The 22986-nt window shown below is 27.4% G+C and overlaps 3 protein-coding genes across 4 annotated transcripts in view; all 3 read left to right on the forward strand.

The window, feature by feature from the left end:
• LOC100207349 (presequence protease, mitochondrial) overlaps positions 1-22986 on the forward strand; it is a 177184-nt gene that overhangs the window by 12609 nt on the left and 141589 nt on the right. The gene's annotated exons all lie outside the window — the stretch shown is intronic.
• The window catches only part of LOC101240882 (uncharacterized), an 85048-nt gene that overhangs the window by 12590 nt on the left and 49472 nt on the right, over positions 1-22986 (forward strand). The gene's annotated exons all lie outside the window — the stretch shown is intronic.
• The window catches only part of LOC100198326 (alpha-mannosidase 2), a 55384-nt gene continuing 32780 nt past the window's right edge, over positions 383-22986 (forward strand). The window contains exons 1-7 of one of the 2 annotated variants that reach the window (XM_065792816.1): positions 383-722; positions 2173-2309; positions 4412-4556; positions 12038-12153; positions 20648-20792; positions 21447-21618; positions 21872-21999. In XM_065792816.1, coding sequence (XP_065648888.1) covers positions 2193-2309; positions 4412-4556; positions 12038-12153; positions 20648-20792; positions 21447-21618; positions 21872-21999 — 823 coding nt within the window. In that variant the 5' untranslated portion in view covers positions 383-722; positions 2173-2192. The remainder of the gene's footprint in view (positions 723-2172; positions 2310-4411; positions 4557-12037; positions 12154-20647; positions 20793-21446; positions 21619-21871; positions 22000-22986) is intronic. The other variant, XM_065792817.1, reaches the window with a different exon arrangement.

A 22986-nucleotide genomic window follows, 5' to 3' on the forward strand; every position in this document is an offset into this window, starting at 1 on the left:
ATATTCATCATTCTAGGCAGGAAAAAATGCTGATTTTATAAATTCAACCTTGTTGGATATTTTATCAACTGGCATTAATTACTAGAAAACAAAATTGTAGAATACCGTAAAATGGGGTAAAAACGAACAGCTCTTAGGGTTTTTTCTGGTTTCCCTGACTTAAATATAGTTTTGTGATTGCATTTTTTGAAGCTATGTATGGACATATACTCATGTGGGGTGAATAAACACACTAACTGTTTTAGATATTTGTCATATACTATCTCTGATAGGGTTTTAATATAGACACTGTTTAAGATTTTCTAAAATATTTTAGAACTTTCTAATTCTGGGGGAGCATACCCCCACCCCCCTTGGATCCGTCACTGCAGATAAATCATTTAAAGTGTTGGAATGAGTAGGTCCATGTCATGGCCTAATTAGCTTAAAAAAAATAATAGCTTCTAAAACTAAATTATATTAGATACACAGTCGGAATATTTTTGAACCTACTGGCGCCACTGATGCATTCCAAAAATAAAAATTTGATAAATACGCGTATTTTGAAAGACCGTGCCATCTAAACTATTTGCTACACATACCCCAGACTGTCGTTATTTGGTTTATATAGCTGCCATATCTATTCAATTTGTGACAAAATACTATTGCAAGCTAAACTATTGCAAGCTAAAGACCGAAATTGGGAACAGAAAATGAAGTGTTAAATATAATCAACCTAAAATGTAAATAAAAGTTATAATTAACTTTTAATTCAATCAAATCTGATTTTTAATTAATTTATTGTAATTACTTATTATCTAACTTTATTTAAAATAAAAAAAATTAAAAATTCGCGAGTTATGTTTTGAAAAAATCATATTTTCAAAAACAAATAAAACTTTTATTCATTTGAATGTTTTTTTTGTTTTGTTTTGTTTTAATGTTTTGATTTTATAAAATATCTTGTTTAGCAAGTGTGTGTGTGTGTGTGTGTGTGTGTGTGTGTGTGTGTGTGTGTGTGTGTGTGTGTGTGTATGTGTGTATGTTAGTGTGTGTTTGTGAGCATTTTTGTGTGTTTTTGTGTGTGTTCACAGTTTTTAAAATTTTAGACAATCAAACATTTTAACAATTTCAGCTATAGTTTATTAGTTTTTGTTTTAACTCTAAGTTCCTTGAAATTTTCTTTATAAATTTTTTTTTATCCTAGCAAGAGCAGTCTTTATTATTATTTAAATTTTAACTAAAAGTTTTTATTGATATTTTAACTAAAATTTTCTAATTAAAAGTTAAAATGTAAACTAATAAACTATAATTAATGTCATTAAAATAAATAGTTTTTGTCTATCATTTTGAAAATAGTACACACACATATACACACACAAAAACACACGAAAACACACACACACACACACTAACACATTTTAAGTATCAATATACTTTGTTATAAAATTTATTTTAATTTAATTATTATATTATGTTTTAGTTAGGCTATTGTATGTTTAATTTACTGTATTCTATTATCTGTATAAAATTAGTTGTGTTTTATATAACTCGTAAACATTTTGAGTTGTTGGAGTAATTGAAATTAAATTATTAAAAATCTGTTTAGTGGACGTGTTAATGCGTAAAAACTGCCCTGCCTTTAATAGTAAAAATAGTTATTTTTAATGGATTTCAGTCTGTTTTTGATTTACTTTATTGATAAATTTTCTCATCAAAACTTTTTTTTACAACTACTTGTCTATTTTAATATATACTTTTGCAGCTATTATAATAGATTTTGTATAATATTAAATAGAAATTTTTTTTTTTGTCTTACTTGACAAATTTATTTACTGATCTTAATTATTAACTAAATTAAATTATATAAAACCATTTATGTATATATATATATATATATATATATATATATATATATATATATATATATATATATATATATATATATATATATATATATATATATATATATATATATATATATATATATTTATATGTATATATATATTTTTAATTAAGTTTTAATTCTTTTAAAATGCAAGCACATTAACTAATAATTTTTCATGGTGTTGCAACAAATTAAATGATTCCTATCCTAATAAGCCTAAGGTTTTTTTTTACATAATGAAGCAAAGTCTTTTTAGAATACATTTATGTATTTACTAATGGTGTTCATAATAACTTTACTTTTAGAAAAATTTGGCAAATTTGAAATGAAAAAGTTAACAGCTTTACTTTGTAGCAGTTCTTTTTTTTTCATCATTATGTGCCTGTATTTCTTTTTGGATCAATTTAGCTCAAATACATACAATGATGGCTTTCAGGAAGAGGTATAGTTATGTTTGTTTAATTTTTTTCAGCTTTTGCTACAATATTCGCAACAACTGAACAAAGTTGTATTATGTTATTGTTAATATATTAAAGTTTTGATTTTGATCCCACTTTTGTTAGTGGTGAGGCTTGCAGTGGGTTGTGAGTTTTAAATCCAACAAAACTCAGTTATTTACTGCAAACAACTATCACATACCTATATCAATGTCATCTTTTTTACTTGGATTATTGTTCACTACTAACCTCTCATGTAAAACATATAAACAATCAATTGCAAAGTTAGTATCTGCTAATGTTGCTTCTCTTTATCGTGCTCACCATTATCTTACTCCTGATTCCATACTCAACCACTACAAATCCCATATTCATCCCTATATGAAATACTGTTTTCATATTTAGGCTGGTTCTTCTAATGATGCTCTTTCTCTTCAAGACAAAGTCTTAAAACGCACTATTGATGTTAAGGTGACAAATACTTTCATGGCGCTTCTCAAAGGAGCTATCATCTCTAGTCTCTAGCTGCTGATTTTGAATGTGATCTTATGTAATGTGAATGTAATGTTATATAATTGTGTCTCTTAAGCGACAACTTAGGGCTTACAAGGAGATATATAGTCCAAAAAAACTCAGTTGTTCAAACTGGTAAAAGTTATTACAGTATTGTTGATATTGTATTGATGATTTGATATTATTTCAATTTTGTTTATATTGTATTGATAAGTTGACTATATTGATAAATTGTAACTCTTTTACTGAGTCCTCTACTTTATGTCTTCTTAATACTGACCTCTTATAAAAGTGTTATATCTTATCTGTTACCATGTTATATTCTGCTAAGGTTGCTTTTCTTTATCATGTTTGCTGTTTTCTTACTCTTAATAATATTTTTTACTACTTCAAATCTCTTATTTGTCTTTGTCATATTTGAGTTGATTTGATAATGCATTCTAAATATAGTTATAACTTTAACTTTAACTAATCTTTAACTGCCAAGCTTGAGTCTTAATTTGTCTAGTTTTTTTATAACTTTAAGTTGTTTCGATTAAAAAGTCTGTAAAATTTGCAGCCTTTAGGAAAGCATTTATTAAATTTACTCAAAAATGTTTTGGCTACGTTTGTTCTGACGTTGAGTGAAAAAGAAACATCTGGTTAAACCAGATGTTTCTTTTTCAAGATTTTGTATTATATTTCTGGATATTTGGAATGCAATTGATCTTATCTTTGCATCCACAAGAATTGAGAGCGTTATTAAAAAATGGTGCGGCTCTATCAAAAGCTTCTTTGCTTGAAGATATATTACTGATGCGATTAGAGATCATTTTTGGTATCGATTTAATAATGGTTGATGGATGATTCGAGTTGATGTTAATATATAAAGGATTATCTCCTGGTTTTCTATAAGGTTTAAAAAGAGTTCTCAGAAAGGTTAAGTGTTAAGTAATCTAGAAAGGTTAAGGTTAAGTAAGTTCTCAGAAAGGTTAAGGTTAAGAAATCTAGAAAATTTACGGTTTTTATGTTTGGTCTGATAGTGATGTTAAGTTTAAAATTGTCTTTAAAAATTTTATTAGATTTTTCTTTATTTTTTCCGATTGAGGACCACTGATATTATAGGAGCAGCAAAGACCATCATCTCTATATAGACCGGTAGTGTTAAGACCATATTCTTATATACACGTTTTTTTTCAACAACTACTCTAAAGAATACAAAAGTTGTATAAAAATTTTATAAAATTTTTATTTTTTTAAATTTACTTTTTTTAATTATTAAATTTCTAGTTTATTTATTTAAGCTTGATATTTTGTTTCAATTTTGTTTCCTTTTTTAAGGATTGTTTTTTTTTTCTTAGTAGATGAGTTTAGCTTTTTGCCGCCAATTATTGAAACACTTTATAAGTTAAAAGATGCAAACTGCCGTGGCAGTTTGTTTTAAAAAATTACTTTAAACATGAACGAACAAGGTGTGCGACCCCACACGCTTCCCGGGAAGGCTTGATATATATATATATATATATATATATATATATATATATATATATATATATATATATATATATATATATATATATTTAGTTTAAGAAATTTTTTTAATTATAAATTGTAGACTAATAATGTTCAGCAAAGTATCCACGATCTTCAAAAAAAAGTTTATGAACTTGGTGATATCTTAGATTTTTCAAGTAGAGCTATTGAAACCATGAATAAGAAAATTGACAACATACATGGTGATAATAACAAAGTAAATACAGGTATCAACTTTAAGAGTTTAGTAATAAATAGAATTATAAATTTAATGTTATTTTACTTTGTGATCTTGTAATAAATGATTTTATTTTTCTTGATTTAACTGGTAAATTTGATACATTTGATTGATAAAAAAATGAGTAGCCTCCTCAGCTGTAACTGCCAACTTCAACTTACGTTCTGACCATCAATATGGATTTCCATCTTCTCTTTCTACAGCTGATTTGCTAACAGTGATAACCGATAGGTTTTATTGTGCGTTAGATAAAGGTGGAGAGGTTAAGACCATTGCTCTTGACATTTTTAAAGCTTTTGATAAAGTTTGGCAAGCTGGTCTTCTCCATAAGCTTTCTTCTTATGGTTTATCTGGTAACATCTCTAAGATTATTAAATCCTTCCTTTCCAATTGTAGTATAAAAATTGTCCTTGATGGACAGCACTCTTCTTCTTACTCTGTAACTTCAGGGATTACTCAAGGTTCTATCATTGACCCTATACTCTTTAATTTACATCAATAATCTTCCAGATATTCTCACATCTAAGGTGGCATTGTTCGCTGATGATACTACCATTTATTCTTGTCATGATAAGAAGCTAACACTCTCTGATTGCTTCAAGGGAGCATTTGAGCTTGAAAAGGATCTCACTTCTGCTACAGCATTGGGCTCACAGTGGCTGGTGAACTTTAATTCAGATAAAACTCAATTTTTTTCAGTCAATCGTTATTGTAATAATTTAGATCTTCCTATATTTATGAATGGTAGTGTACTCTATGAGTCATCTACTCTTCATCTTCTAGGATTAACTCTTACTTCCGATCTTTCTTAAAAACAATATATCAAATCCGTTGCAAAATTAGCACCTGCTAAGGTTGCATCTCTTTATTGAGCTTGACACTTTCTTACTTCGGATTCTATTCTCTATCTCTATAAATCTCAAATCCGGCCTTGTATATAATACTGTTGCCATATCTGGGGCGGATCTTCTAATAATGCCCTTTCTCTTTTAGACAAGGTGCAAAAACGCATTGTAAACCTAGTTGGACCTGCTCTTGCAGCCAACCTCGAACCATTATCACATCGTTGTTATGTTGCTTCTCTTTCTCTTTTCTACAGATACTATAATGGGCACTGCTCTAAAGAGCTAGCGTCTCTTGTACCATCAACTAAAGTTCATTCTCATGTTACTTATCATTCAATTAAGTCTCATCCTTTTTCTGCGACTGTTCCTAAGATGTTTAAAATATACATATATATATATATATATATATATATATATATATATATATATATATATATATATATATATATATATATATATAAACCCGTCAAAAGAATGAAAATAAACAAGCTTAAAACATTAAATTAAAAGGAAATTGAAAAAAAAAAAAAAATTAAAAAATAAAGCTTAAAAAAAAGTTAAGTAATATAAAACTGAAAAATTAAAATTCTAATAGAAAATTAATTAATTATGCTTATAATTACATTAAGGTTAAATATTTTTAAAACTTTGATCTTTTTTAATATTTTTGTAATTTAGGCAAACTCTTATGAGGTTTTTGTAAACTATTTAAATAGAAAACTATTCATAAAATAAAACCATTCATAAAATTTTTTTCAAACAATCATAACATGCACTAATTTTCTTAAATTGAGTATAGCTTTTTTAAATATTCTTTATTAATTTATATTTAATGTTTTTTAATAAAACAATCATTAAAATTTATAACTTTATTTAAAAGTGCTTAAAATTTTGTTGTTGTTAATGTTTTGTAAACTTTCTAATTAAGTTACTAATGTAGTGTAAAAACAATTAATTAGAAAGTTTATTATTAAAACAAAAAAACTTAGTATATTTTCGACTTTATTAACTTTATGAATTTTAAAAAATAAGTTTATTGAAACACATTTGTTGTTGCTGTTGTTTATAAAATTATTAAAACAAATTGTTTTAAAACATCTACATTCATCATTAAAAAAAAAATTACTTAATAAATTAAAATTTTATTTAATATTTAATAAAAGTTTATTTAATAGTATAATAAAACTTTAATAAAGCGTTTAGCGTTGTATAAAAACTTTTCATTAAAAAGTTTACAAAGCATTATGCAAAATAACTGGGTAATGTTTTTGACTATTAAATTTATGTATTCAATTAAAAATTTTTTGAAACAATCATTTTTGTTGTTTATAAAATTAATAGTAAAAATTTTTAAAAAAAACATTTACATTTGTCGTAAAAAATAAACTTTTTAACTATATAACATCTTTCGATAATTTAAAGAAAATGTTTTTTATAGTACTCAATCATTATAAGTAATTTCTTACTTCATTTTTTATTTCAGCGCATTTTCAAGACGTTTTCAATAGCATGCGATCGCACATTGTCTAAAATAAATTACTCATGTCCATGCATGAGTATTTTATTTTAAACAGCTTGGTCACAACCATTTGCAAGTTTTATCATATTAAGTGTTGCAGAAAAAACTAAGTTTCAAAAACACAGAAAACAAACTAACAAAATAGGAAATTAAAATAAATATAAATAAATAAAAAATTAAAAAAATAATTTAAATAGTGTTGTTATTTTTGCTTTTTATCCTCCTTTTTGGTCTACTATCTTATTGGTGAAATATTTACGTAAGCAATTATTAATAATTGCATAACAATTATTAATAATTATTAATAAATGTTCACCAATAACATTGTAAACCAAAAGGAAGGGGGTGGGTAGAGCTAAGCGCACTGAGCTGAATGTTAAAAAGCAACAGGTATCCAAAATTACAAAGCACTGAAAGATTAGGGATAAAAAATGTACAGGAATAGAAAGGTTATATGAATCAATTGATGCTATGTGAAAAATGTGTAGACGGCATGGCCTAATTGTTGCTTAATAACTATGTATATGTGTGTGCGCCTTACTTAGAAAATACACTGAAAGACTTAAATGGTGTAAGAAATCTGAGTGTGAAGAGATGTTTATCATTCAAAAACATACAACAAAAAGATTTTTTTTTACAAAAAAGAAATGAGAAATGGTTACAAAGCAAATGTATGACCAGCAGTATTTAAAAGAAAAACAATTTAAAAAAGGATAGTGGTGGGGTTCGAACAACAGAGGTTCTGTGTACGAACTAAATGCCTTATCTAAATAAGCTATACCTTTGCACAAATAAATATAGTTATATAATCAAAAAAGTTATACATAAAAATATATGCATGCATTCCATAGACGTATTCATATAGGGATAATATATACTTGTTACATTAAAATTATAAAAATTTATTTCGCTAACAGATAGCAATTTATGTTTTTGTTTTCCTCTTTAAAAAAATAATAATAATAAAATGCAGGAAAATCATTCTTTTTAATGTCGGCTTGAAACTGTTTTTTTTTTGCTTTGCCTAATCTAATTTCATTGCTGAAAATAAAAACCACCCTAAAAAAAACAAAATTAAAAACAGTACACAAATTATTTAAATTATTATTATTTTTTAAATTTTTTAAATTTAAATTTAATTAAATTTCTTTATGTTACTTTTACTTTCTTTGTTTTTGAAACTTAGTTTTTCTGCAATGTTTAATATAATAAAACTTGCAAACAAGTTGACCAAGTTGTCTAAGATAAAATATTCATGCAAGGATATACAAGACGATAAACCACATGCGTTTTTGGGGAAGGCCTGTTATATTTATGTATATATATATATATATATATATATATATATATATATATATATATATATATATAATATATATATATGTATATATATACTTAATATAATATATAATATAATAATATATAATATAATAATATATAATATAATAATATATAATATATAATTATAATATATATATAATAATATAATAATAATAATAATAATTAATAATAAAAATATATAATTATAATATATAATAATAATATATAAATGTTATATAATATAATATATAATATATAATATATAATTATATAATATATAATATATATATATATATATATATATATATATATATATATATATATATATATATATACAGGGGCTATTCTAGACCGTTTTCAACAGCGTCAACTGTATTTGGGCGTCAGCCAAATTAAAATTTGAGGACTATTTTTTTTTACATTTTTTACAACAAATACTGTTTTTTTTTGCAAAAAAACTGCAGATTTTCCGCTAAAGTTTGCCGGAACAAGGGGGTACCACTGCCCAACTTTTTTTCCTAGAAGCCCTGATATATATATAAAGACAGGAATGGTGCGCAGCTACTGGCTTTTACACTCGTGTAAGTCAATTCACACAGCTAAAATAGATCATGCAAAATACAATTTTTTTTAAAACAATAAAATTTACTGTTTTATTAAATTTAACTATGTTTTTTAGGTTGTCTTATTTTACTTGCTTAAACAAAAAGTAGTAAAAAACGTATTTGAAATAAAATATGGCTTTATTACGTATGCAATTATAATAAAAAAAGCAAAAAAATGTTTATTTACTATTGTGTTTTTGTGAGTGTCTTTAAAGTAGAAAAGTTCTCTTTTAAAACTTTTAATGTTTTGTTATTTTTAAATAAACTCAGTTCAAATGACTAGTATAAGAGTTTTATTAAAAAGCATGTTAAAAAAAAAAACGAAGTAAAAAAAAAACAATAACAATAAAGAAATATAGAGTTTTAATAGTTTTTAAAAAGCTATTTAGATTTTTAGGTTTTATATTTTCAACTTAAAACTTAAAAAAAAAAAATTAAAATTTAACCTTAACAAATAAACTTTTTATTAGTTGCGTTTTTAACTTAGTATGTTAAATATGACTTAATCAAAGTGAAAACAATAGATACACACATTTTTAATAACTTAAACAAGTTCTTTTTTTATAAACAGTTACAAAAAATTGTTCATTTAAATTTGAATTACATAACACAAAACAATCCTAAAAAAAACAAACTTCTTCATATAAGTTTTAATTTCAAGTCTTTTCTTTTAATTATTCGCTTTTTCACTTGGAGTTATTTCAGTGAGATTTTTAAACTTTTCAAATCTGAAAAAATAAATTTTACTCTGTGAGGAAAAGTATTTATTTTGCAGGTACATATGAAACTGCTACAACTCAGCTGCAAAGTTGTTGTTTATATCTCCTCGGTAAAATTTAATTAATCACTTTTTGAATTTGATACAAATATGAGCCTATATGAGCTATTAATGAAAATAGCCATATATCTCTCCTACCCTTTGCATTTGATCTTCAAGTTTATCAATGATGACATATAAAGTTCACACTCTAAGTTTGTCTTAACTTCCATGTGCATCTTGATCATCTAAATTTGTTATCAACTTCCTGTGCATATTCATCATTTGTTTCTTCCTGGAGTGCTTCCTTTTTTGGCTTTCCTTATAGTCAACCTTGGGTATCATCCTTTAAAAGTTTCTCAATCCCTTCAACTTCCAGTTGCATGTTGCATAATTTGTTTGCTAGTGATATATACAGGTCTGCTCATGTTTTATGATTAATATCCTCTTTTTGAAGGGTCTGGCTTGTTCTATGAAAATCCTTTCAGACCTCATCTCACATATTGATCAAGAATACCAATTCATTTTGTTAGCAATATTTTCTGCTTCTTGACTTGTGTCACGCTTTTGATTTTCATTATCGGAAACATTTTCCAAAGCAGTGAGAATTTATTGAAAAGACATTAAAACAGCATTAGTTACGACAGTATGTGCTTTCCATCTAGTATCTGAAACTGATTTCAGCACCTTTTTATTATCAAGACATTCAATAAAAATTTTCTATTAACATAATGATGCAGAGAAAAATGTATAGAACAACTGTATTATGTAAAAAAGACCCACATTACAACAGTTAGCTATACTATGACCAATTAAATTCAAAGAGTGGACTGCACAAGAGACATTGTTGGCATATTTGTTTATTGCATAATTTTTTGCTGCATTTTTTTGTAACATCCTGACATATTAGCTGCATTGTCAAAAGATAGGTCTGTGCATTTACTAAAATTTCATTTTGCAGATGCTACTTGAATTAACCTTTTTTTGTCAATAGTTCAATAAGGTTCTTACAAATTTTCTTCGAAAGATAGAAGGGTTTCCTTTGTCAAAATTACCATACTTAGAAATATGAACTGCTTAAAATGGATCAAATTAGCTTATAAGTCACAGAAGACCAAAGTAATTCCCATTTTTGCAACAACTAAATTTCTCTTCAGTACCACGAAAACACAAGTCCACACTCAGCCAGTTGGCTGTGGTACTGAGCGATACACTCGCCATACGATGACGGCGATGATTCGCTCTAGTGCATGTTCCCAATACTCACAGTCCTCCTTTATCTGTCTATCAAATACTTGTCTGTTGATGAGATATGCTTGCAGGCAGCCTCGGTGAAGCTGACTTTTTTTGTGATTGTCAAAGATGGGTGCTCTACATCTGGTACCTCTGGATCTGGTGTTCCTGTTCATTTTATCCTCTTCATTTTACTCTTGTTGTTAATGCCGCTGATGAAAGTTGATTTATTTGCCATTTATTTATTTGAGCCATTTGGTTGACTGCATTTCATTTTCTTTCCATATTTGATTGAATTTCAATTCTGGACAATAGTTGCTTTAAAAATAAAGATTTTGACCTATTTAGTGTAAAAACAAGTAGTTAAAAAAAAAATAAAAATACAACTAATATGCTGCCCTTTTTGGTCTCTGCCCTAAGATTTTGCTGTTATATGTTATATAGATCATTTAAGATCTTAAGGAAAATACAACAAAGAAGTATTGGCTGTGGTAACAGATAATGAAAATAAGATTAAAAAATGAGGGATTTAATCAAAGAAACATCCCAATCTTTTAACATATAAAATGTGTTTGTTCAATATTAGTTGTCAAAATTCTAAGCATCAATAAAGACTGAATTGCTTCATTCGCGGATTGATAAAACGTGCACTTCACAGTTACAAGTTCTTTACTAACATGCATTTCTTTTACTTGTCCAATAATAACAAACAACCCAAATAACAAAAACATAAAATAATGCTTATTGACAAATAGATGCACTTGATAAAAAAAAGATTTAACAACTTAACAATTTAACAAAAGTTTAACAATCCATATGTTAAACCCATATTGTATTTTCTTTAAAATCTTTAATGACATTACAAAGGAGTTTGGTACAACACTTGGGTGTTGTTTTTTTTTATGCACAATCAGTTATGCATAAAAGTTTAGTCTTGAGTCATATGTACTGTGAGCAATAATCATTAGAAACACTACTCCATCCATCTTGAGCAATTGTAATTTTGCTTATAGGCTGATCCCAGGCTTGAATAATCTAATACAATCTAACATAAATTACAAATATTTGTATTTGAATTTGTATTTGGAAATCTAAAATTAATGTATTTGTAGTTAATCAAGTGTATTTGACCCCAACCCCTGCTTATATCTAGTAATTTTTTGGAACTCTTTTTTAATTATTTTTTTATAGGAAATAGAAGTTATATAAAGTTTAGTCCAAAAAAAGTTATTTATAGTCACAACAAAGAAGAAGATCATTCAATGTGTTTGTTTACTAGTGTGTTTAACTCAACAATTGATATTAAGGTAGGAAAATTTGTTTTTCTAGTGCAAAAATCTATAACAAATAGTGCAAATGCAGATTCTAAAAGAATAAATGAAACTTTTTTTAGCATAAAATGTTATAGTTGTTTTATTTTTTCAAGTTCTTAAAAGAATTGGTTTGAAAATGTTTTAATTAAAACTATTCAAATTATATTAGGTATATAATTATATTACTAATTTAAAATATATGTATTGTTTCTATTAGATGACATAAAATATGCTGCATGAATTAGGTGTAAACTGTGTCATAAAAGATTTTTTTTTTATTTGCACAAAATCAAAAAATATTGTACTGTAAATGTAAAAATATTGTATTGTAAATGTAAACAATATTTGCAGGAAGCATTATTAGGTTGTTTTAATTTTTTTTTCAAAACCAATGACAAAATTAAAAATTGCCTTAAAAAAATGAAGCTTATGAAAAACATGCAATAGTACATGTTAAAGGTGGTTTGAGCAATGTAATGAAAGTATTTTTCATATTGAACAATTCCCAGTGCTTAAAAAAAGTTTAAACTTTGAGCGAGTGTGCTTTTTATTTTAACACCAGCGGATGTGCTGTAAACTGTATATTTTAGCTAATTTTCAATATTTTATACTCAGGTTATCAGAATTATTAGTATTTATAGAAGAAAAAAAACATTTTAACAAAATAAGTCAATGAGTTTAAGAAAATATTTTATTTTCAGAAATATCTGTATATCTGATAGCAAATTCAGAACAAGTGCTAAATTTTCAAAAATAGTCTTCTGTGCAATTTTTTTATTTGATTGGTTAGCAAAGGAATATAAAACCTGTAAATTTATTCTAGCTATATTCATAAGGCTATAAAAAACTGCACAAGGCCATCGTCTAGTTATTCTGCAGACAGAAAGTTTCTAGCATATTTTATCAACAGTATCAATACCACCTTTTGAGCATTATAATCCATAATAGTTAGTGATTTTTTAGTTGTTTTAGTTTAGGGACATATATCATTTGTGTTGTGTAATGTTGATAATAATATAACCGCAGCATTTTTTCGAGGCACATAAGAAGTAGTCTTTTTTTTTTTTTTGGAATCCAAATAAACTGGACTGAAGTTGTTTACTTTTATGAGGAAACTGAACTGACTGAAGTTGTTTACTTTTATGAGGAAGAAATTCTAGTGGAAATTTATGTTTATTCTTCTTTAATATTTCAATCAGCGTCATTTTTTTTCTAGTTAATAGTTAACTGGTAATAATTATTATTTCTATTTCTAATTAACTAGTAATAATAATAATTGTCTGTTATCAAATTTTTATTAGAATTTTCTATAGGTTCAACTAATTGTTTCACAAAGGTAAGTTTGATGAGACGTTTGGACCATCTAGCTGTTTTCTGCAGTAAATTTCCAAATTAGAAGTATAAAAAGCATTACACAATGCATACATTTTGATGCCATAATTTACTGGTTTGATAGGAATAGTACCCAGCTGCAGCAACCTCTAAATAGATGCAACATTTCATCAATGGTTGTATATTCACTCAATTTGAAGTTTTGCTATTGTGCACAAATGCATCAAGAAATGTACGAATGGCTGCCAGTTTATCTACTTTTTGCCTTTCAACTTTTCTGGTTTTATAGTCAGTGACAGTGTGACCTCAGACAGTGTGTTATAAATAAAAAACTAATGCTCTACAAATTTTTATTTCGTTAGTTGTCCAAATTTCTTTTACATTTGCATGATGAGACTTCTTAATACCATCATAAACAGAAGACCCAAATAAGCCAAAAATTTGCTTCTTGTTGTTTCTTGACAGTCTCGTTTTCTAGAAAATGTATGTTCAATTCTTAATTGATAAATCGTTGCTTGCTTTGTTGTTGTCACAATTGCATTATCATATTTAGATAAATTATTTTTAAAAATGTGTCTAATTCATTAGTGTTTAATTTAGCACATTGCTGTAGGCCAATGGCTTCTTTTATTAAGTTAATTCTTTTATTTTTGAAATCTTTTCATTTCCAAATTTATACCATTTAGTTGTCTTGTCTTTTCCATTATAAAAATCCTCATAAAAAGTGTTTTCTTCATTTTATTTGTTTTCTTCATATTGTTCACTTATTTTGTCGGAAATACTTTGTTCTAACAAACTGTCAATATCATTAGTGTCTATATTCCCTCACTAAACTTGCCATCATTTTCCACATTTTTATCACCACTTTTATCTTCTTCGAACATGCTCTATATAATATTTTCTAATTCTGCTCCCGTAAGAGGTTTTTTGTTGTGATATTTAATATTCTCAATATATATAATAATATGACATATAATATTTTGTTTCAACAATATTTATCAAAAAATAAATGAATTTATCTAACTAATTTATTATAAAATAAAAAATATCATGATAATTACACTAGTAGTTGCGCACTGTAAACTATATTCTGAACACATTCATTTGCAAATGGCACGCTGCAGACTAAATACCGAATCATAAAAAGCAAATCATGCCCCCCCCCCCCTACTTACTCTCCTACTTACCCTATAAACATTGTTCTTGGAACAGATATGAGTTATTCTTACAATTGCATGTATATAGACATTTTATTAGACAATTTATAACTTTGACGTAAATTTTACAGTAGCGCGGCCGCTTCAAGGTTAAAACAAAAGTTGCAACAAAGCAATAATTTTTTTTGCCAAAACAACTAATAAATGCAATCACATTGGTTTACTCTTAAAATGTGTTTAATCAGGGTTCCCACAGTCCTGGAAAGTCCTGGAATTTGACTAGTGTCCTGGAAAGTCCTGGAATTTTTCATTTTTTCTCTTAAATCCTGGAAAAGTCTTGGAATTTTTTAAATTCAAGGACTTAAACTTCAAAATTTTTAATCATATTTTTAAGTAACATGGGTTCCATAGTTAAAATTTTAAATTAAATTTTCAAGAGAATTAATTTTATAGTTCTGATTTATGAATAATATCATAATCAAGTATATTTTCCCTCTCACCAATGTAAACATATTTTGATGAAGATAAATATTTCAAAATGTAAAGTATAGTACGCAGTTGGTTGCTTCTACTTAACATATCTGTAAAAATGCTTGACATGATAAGAATTATATGATTGATTGAGAATTTTTCATATTTTTAAATTAGTTAAATGTTTATAGCGTAGTTTAAATTGCAGTCAGTTTTTAAAATTATGTTTAGATTTTTTCAAAATGTTTTTTCTTTTGGTGTAATAGATTTAAAAAATGCCTAAGAATGGGTGTGTATTTCAAAAAAAATGGTTGTATGATGATCAATTTAAACCCTTGGTTCGGAAGATAAATGAAACAATGGCTAATTGTATCTATTGCTTTACTAAAATCAATGTTTCTAACATGGGAGAGGCTGCATTAACATTGCATATGAGAAGCAAAAAGCATATACAAAGAAAACCTTCAAATCATATTTATCACCTTCAACTTCCCCACCTCCTATTATAGAAACTTGTTCTGAAGTTATATCACAATCAAGCAAATCAAAAACAATTGATCAATTGTTTATAGGATCATTGACACTTGAAGCTGAGATACGCTGGGTTTTAAATACTGTTTATTCGAGTTATTCAATGAATACCTCATCAAGTTCTGGAGAATCGTTCAGAAAAATGTTCCCTGATAGTAATATTGCAAAGGCATTTCAATGTGGTCAAACAAAGGCCGGGTATGTGGCTACATATGGACTTGCTCCATATTTTCGAAGTGAGCTATTATTGACATTTTCAACTGCTCCATTTTACACTATTTCGTTTGACGAATCACTTAATCAAATATTTCAAAAAGGACAAATGGATCTTTTAGTCAGGTTTTGAAATAAAAAATCTGAAATATCTCGATATCTTAATTCAGAGTTTATGGGACGCTCCACTGCTGAGGATGTTTTAAATACATTTCTCAGTGGTGTATCCGAAATTGACAAAGCAAAGATTTTACAAGCGTCTTCCGATGGTCCCAATATCAACTTGTTATTTCTCAAAAATTTCAGTGAACAAAGGCAAGAGGAAGAACTAAATCCTCTTATTGATATAGGAGCATATGGTCTTCACACCATTCACGGAAGCTTGAAAGCTGGTGCAAAAGCAAGTGGCTGGAAAATAAATGATGCTTTGAAATCGATGTGGCAATTCTTACTCGATTCACCCACACGGCAAGAAACTTATGAAAATATTGCTGAAACACTGGAATATCCACTTCAATTTTGTGGACACAGGTGGCGCGAAAATGAAAACTGCACGAAAAACTGAATCTCTTCTTGATGGTTACAAAAAATTTGTAACATACATTTGTAGTCTAAAAAAAAGCAAGCTACCTGATGTCAATAATAAAAGTTTACAGAGACTAAAAGCTATGATACATGATCCAATTTTACCAGCAAAATTGAAATTCTTTGAAATGGTATCTGAGAAATTAAATGCCTTTCTAAAAGGTTTTCAAACAGATAAACCCATGGTACCATTTATGAGTGCTATTATTGGTGATATTATCAAAGACTTATTGAGCCAATTTATTCTCAAAGATGTCTTAAAGAAATGTGATGGACTTTATCAGCTGCTTGAACTTGTTATTAACAATAGAAATGTTTGAAAACCTCCAGCAGACATTGATATCGGATATGCTTCTCGTTTAAAACTTGACCAAGCCAATCTAGCTTCTACCGATTACAGAGTAGTTGCATTTAAAAGTAAAGCTGGGGAGTTTTAAGCAGTTTTGTTGGCACATCTTTTTGACATCTGTTCTTTTACAAAAACTAGTAAATTGCATTCGCCTGTCAACAAAGTCTGCAGAGCTTGCAAAAGAACAAAACAAAAAATTATTTGAAATTGTTGACATCAACAAAAGCGCATTTCAAATTTTGACCTTAAAAATACAGCTTATGAAGAAGTTTGGAAGGTTTTTAAATTGATCTTTGTGCTCTCGCATGGTCAGTCATCAATAGAACGTGGCTTTTGTATAAATAAGCAACTTTTATTTCAAAACTTGAAGGAGAAATCCCTTGTTGCTTTACGTATCATTGAAGACCACCTTTCATCTTCAGGAGAAACTCCTGAAAGCATCAAGATTACCAAAGAAATGCAGCAACATGCTAGAAAAGCAAGCAGCTCATACCATGAAGACTTGAGAAAGCAAAGGTTAAAAAAAGAAAGTGACAATGTGGCATTAAAGCGAAAGATTGTTGATGATGAGTTAAAAGCTGTTTGGGCAAAATGATGACTTCTTCAAAGTCAAATTGAGTTGTTATCTAACAAGTCGGACAAACTTGCCATTGACGCAGAAAAGAAAAGTGACTTAATGCTTTTAAAAGAGTCAAATAAACAAAAAAAGTTGTGTAAAGCAAAGCGGAAGGAAATTGATGAGTTAGATTTGATTGAAAAAAAGCTGAATAAGAACTAGACAGTATTTTCCATCTGGCATTACTCTCCCGATATCTCGAACCTCTAAGGGACCTAGAAAATAGTTTAAGTTAATGAATGTTCAAGTTATTGGGACATTCTATTGCACAAACTTTGGCCGATAAGTAAAAACAATTTGAGTTACCAAAAGTTTTGATCTCAAAGTTAAAAATAATACATTATAAATTAAAGAATGTTCTGTCACTCTGTCTTTTGAAGAAACATCTCTATCGAATATAATTGAGACTTGTTAGACTGTAGGGCATATAGTCATACAACACTTGCAGTGCCTCCCGAATATCACTAACTTGTGGGCAAACTGGATTGATTGCATTATTATCATCATTATCTTCCTTGTCATTAGCATCATGTTCATTCACTGCATTTTTAACTTCTTCTATCAACTATTCATCTGTAAGTAAAGATTCTGTGCTAATTAAGTTTTCATCTGCAAAAATAACATTCAGCTGTTGTACCTGGAAGGTAAAAATTATCAAGTTAATCTATCTGTTTTTGATCCTCTTTAAAGGGGTTGTCGTCTTCATCCGAGTGGATAGATTTCTCTTGATCTTCAGAAATTCCTGCTTTTGCAAAACAATTAACGATGTTGAAGATTTTCACCTTTTGTCATGCAAGATCAAGCATTTTCATTGCATCTAAAATCAAATAAACAGGAAGATCTTTTCTTTTATCAATAGCTATGACTAGCCTTTGCAATGCCAAAGATTTGTAATAAACTTTCAAAGAGCGTATAACTCCCTGATTGATTTGTTGAAGTTTAGATGTGGTATTCGGTGGTAAAAAAAATGAGCTCAATAGATTTTAATTTATCAACGGTCAGGTGTGCTGGGCAGTTATCTATTATGAATGCTTCTTTCTTGTTTTCTTTTGTAAACTTTGTATCCATTTCTCATATCCACTCTTTAAACAGTACGCTATCCATCCAGCTTTTATTTTGATTTATGTATCTGCAAGGTAAGTGTTCAATTCCTTTTAAGCAGCAAGGTGATTTTGATTTTCCTATTACAATCATAGGAATTTTATCACCCACTGCACTTGCTGCGACCATTCCTGTAAGATGAATTTTAATGTGCTTTCCCCCTATACACTCTCAGATTTAAGATTTAGTGACTTATAAGGTTGCATACATCGGTTAGGAAGGAGGCGTGAACTTCCGAATAAATGCACATTTGCTGTACTCTGTGATAAGACTGTAAGGACTTCTTGGGGCACCTAAAAACTAAAAAAAAGTTTCATACAAAAAGACAATCCAAATTTATCTGCATTATATATTTCAACAAGTTTATACCTGCATAAAATTGTAGGAAGAGTTGTTTCCTTCCATGGCGTGGTCATTTCAGCTGTGCACATACCATCTTGAAAGAAACATTATACCTGTTTTTCCAACAATCAAACCAACTATCAGACGCTTGAAATCCATTTAAATTAATTTTTTCAGCAATACTGATACTGCCACGTTTCTAATCCTTGCATTTAAAAGCCATTTAAAAACAAGATTATCTAAATTTGAGAATGTTCCTTCTTTAATTCTCATACATTTTGACTTAATCCCTTCCATCTTCCTACATTCGAAATTTTTTTTCATATTTTGTAGAATGAGACTTTGACATGAGACTTTGACAATACGTCTCCAATTTCCTATAAATCAGTGTACTTTTTTAAAATTGTTTTGTGTTTATTTTTCTCTTTACAGCGACAGTAACCATAATAAAATGTAAAGACAACAAACTTTATTATAATACTGCAATGTGCATTAGTAAAACTTATACTATAAAGTTAATTAAACTATTATTATCGTATATAGTATATGTATTATAATATATATATTATATATGGTTTTATTTTAAGTGCCCTAAGAAGTCATTACGGTCTTATAATAGAGCACCGCGGAAATGTATTTAATAAGAAGTTCATGCCTGTTTCCTAACAGATGTTGCAAAATATGCCCAAAGATGGGTTTAAACCACAAATACCTAGTTTCTACCACTACCACTGTGCTACACTATTTTATACTTTAAAATAGGTTTTGTGTATTTTAAAGTTTAAAATAGGTTTTTAGGTTATTATTAGGTGTTTTATTAGAAACATTTGTTTATGAAAATTTTAGTTTCAAGTGGTAATAAAGTTTTTTTATCTTTTTAAATGGTTTATTTCAAAGGAAATTTTCTGAATTTTTTATAGCTAAATCCTGGAAAGTCCTGGAATTTTTTTTTTTCGAGGGAAATAGCCTGGAAAAGTCCTGGAATTTTTTTGCAAAAATCCTGGAAAAGTAGGAAAATGGTCCTGGAAAGTCCTGGAATTTCGATTTTTTTTTTCTGTGGGAACCCTGTTAATACCATTTAGATAAAATGGAAGCAGTTCAAAAAATTTTAAATTGGAACACACATAAATTAATAGAAAGACAGCAAGGAAATTTAAAAATTACTTTTAATTACTGCTCTAAAGACAAAAAAGAAATGATTCTGCATTAAGCATATGCACTAAAAAAACTTAATAAACAGAAAAACACAAGTAAAGTCTAATGAAGCTATTTCAATCTAAATGAAACACTCATTGTGATAAGGTTATGCTATATATTTACATTTTTTTGTTACTTTATGAAATAGACACAACTTGTCTCTGCACCTCATCATCTAATTAATCATTTTATGCAGTAGCAAGTATTGTCACATAAAACTTATTTTAAAAATATAATATCTTAAGTTTAAGGGTGTAAGAGATTTTTTTCATTTATGAAAAGTTATGCAGGTACCTGATTAGTTTATGCAGATTATTGATTAATTTCTTAATTAGTTTCTGAAAAAAACTAGTCAAATAGTTCAATTCATTGAGAGAGTTTAGATTAAAAAAATTGTAACATACTCTATACCTTCTTATACACATAAATGTTTTTCAAACTGGAAAGACCAAAGTTAACAAAACAAAAAAAAAAATAGGAAAAAGCAAATTAATGAAATACTTGAGCTTTTTAAAGCTCATAATTTTTTTTTTAAGTTTTACACAGAATTTTTAAAATCTAAGAATTAAATTAGTTTTTTTTTACTATTTTTAGATGGCAGATGTTTATGATGAAGTGCCTTTTGATAATATCAATGGTGGAGTATGGAAGCAAGGCTGGGAAGTTGAATATAGAAAAGATGCTTTTGATAAACAAAAATTGTTGGTATTTGTCATGCCACATTCACATAATGATCCTGGTATGAGCATAACCATTTTATTTATTTCTTAATTGCAAATAAGAAAAATAATAATGATTTGTAAAATAAAGTTAAAATAAATTTACTATCAATTTTAATAAATGTTTCAAGTTATTAATTTATATTAAATTAACAAATTACCCTGGTTTATTATAGTTAACTGACACTGATATTTAATGGCTGAATGTTAAGTCAAAGTATCTTCTAGGTTTTACTAGTTACATTTAGAGATGCATTTATACTAATTGCATTTAGAGTTGCATTTAAACTTGTTGCATTTAGAGTTGCATTTATAGTTGTTGCATTTATAGTTGTATTTATACTTGTTGCATTTAGAGTTGCTTTTGTACTTGTTGCATTTAGAGTTGCATTAAGAGTTTTACACAAAAAAGTTTGAGACTTTGAGACTTAATTTTATTAAATGGGATGATGAAGCTATACATTCCTAAATCTTTAATAATTAAGTTATTATTTTTGTTATTAATTTTTTTTTCATTTTATTACTAATAATTTTAAAATTTATTTGTTAAAATTACCTTAAAGAAAGTCCTTAGTATTTTAATAAGCATAATAAGGAGGGGTTTGTCAACTAGATATAGTTTTTGTTATAAAACAATTTATAAAATTACTAACTTAAGCTACTTTATTTATTAGGCTGGTTAAAAACAGTTGATGAATACTTTCATGATCAAACTGTCAAGATAATTTCAAATGTTGTTGATGCACTTGCCAAAAATGTCAATAGGAAGTTTATATGGGCTGAAACCTCTTATGCTGCATTATGGTGGGATCAAGCTTCTCCTGCTAAAAAACAACTTTTCCAAGAGTAAATGGAGTACATATATGTATTAATATATGCACACATTATCATCATCATTATTATAATTACTATTGTTATTTTTATTATTATTGTTATTATTGCTATTATTATTAATGTTATTATTGTTATTATTGTTATTATTATTATAAATTATTATATTAGTATAACATTTCAAATAGTATAATATTTCATTCAGTACACAGATACAAGATTTAAAAACATCAAAAGGTTAATAAAAATTTGAAAATTATCTTTTTAGGCTGATTCACAATGGTCAGTTAGAAATAGTAACTGGTGGATGGGTAATGAATGATGAAGCCAATACACATTACTTTAATATAATTGACCAAATGGTTGAAGGTCACCAGTGGATGGAAAAACATGTTGGTGTGTTTGTATTTAATTAAAGGACATTTAATGTAAATAGAAAGTTAATGTACAGGGCTTGAATTTGTCAATCAATATCAATATATATTTTCTGAAAAGAGTATAAGCAAAAATATATCTGAAGTAAATAGTTAATATTACATATTAATAGTGTGATTTTCATATCTATCATATAAGCTGATAATGGTATCCATATACAATAGTAGATAAAAATAACTTTGAAATTAAAAAAAAATCAATCAACTTATATACAATCTTTTTATAATTAAAATTTTTTTATTTTCAATTATCTTTTATTATCAGGGATAAGGTAAAAAAAAGGAGTTTCTCTATTTTTTTTTGTTTCACTGGTGTCAAGAAGTTCTAAAAATGTTAAGTGATATATGATTTGCAATAAGAAAAAAATTCATGAGATTTGATGTCCAGAAACCTATTGTTTTTTTAGCTTGGAGTCCTGGAGTCCTAGAATCCTTGCTGCCATAAAGACTCTGGGTTCAAAATTTGATTGTTCCACTAACCTAATAATTTTATTTTTTTCCCAAATGCAGTCTAAATGCCTCTATACATTTTTAAAATTTCTGGATACCAAAAACCAGGAAGAAATTATCATTTCGAGAATTTTAAATCTTTGAGTCTTTTTTGTGACTCAGCATCCCTGACTATTATACTTTCTTCTAAATCTGATATTTTTACTAATGATTAAATCCAAAGCAGAAGCTTCTGCCGAAGCCACTTTGTGGAAGCCAAAATTTTTATATTTATAAAATGTTTGCTATCATACATATCGAACTATCGAACACTAATTGTTAACAAACAATATACGCAGTTGCATTTGTTCCTAAAAACACATTTCTTTAAATATTTTTTGAAGTTTCTGAACATCTTTTAAATGTTCAAAAAAGGTTTTTTTCAGACCTAATACTGGCTCAGTAAGTATATAGTATATATTGTAATACTGCAGTTATATTTATTTTAATACACAATGTA

Source organism: Hydra vulgaris, chromosome 03, assembly GCF_038396675.1.
Source record: "Hydra vulgaris chromosome 03, alternate assembly HydraT2T_AEP".
NCBI classification, from domain to species: Eukaryota; Metazoa; Cnidaria; class Hydrozoa; order Anthoathecata; family Hydridae; genus Hydra; species Hydra vulgaris.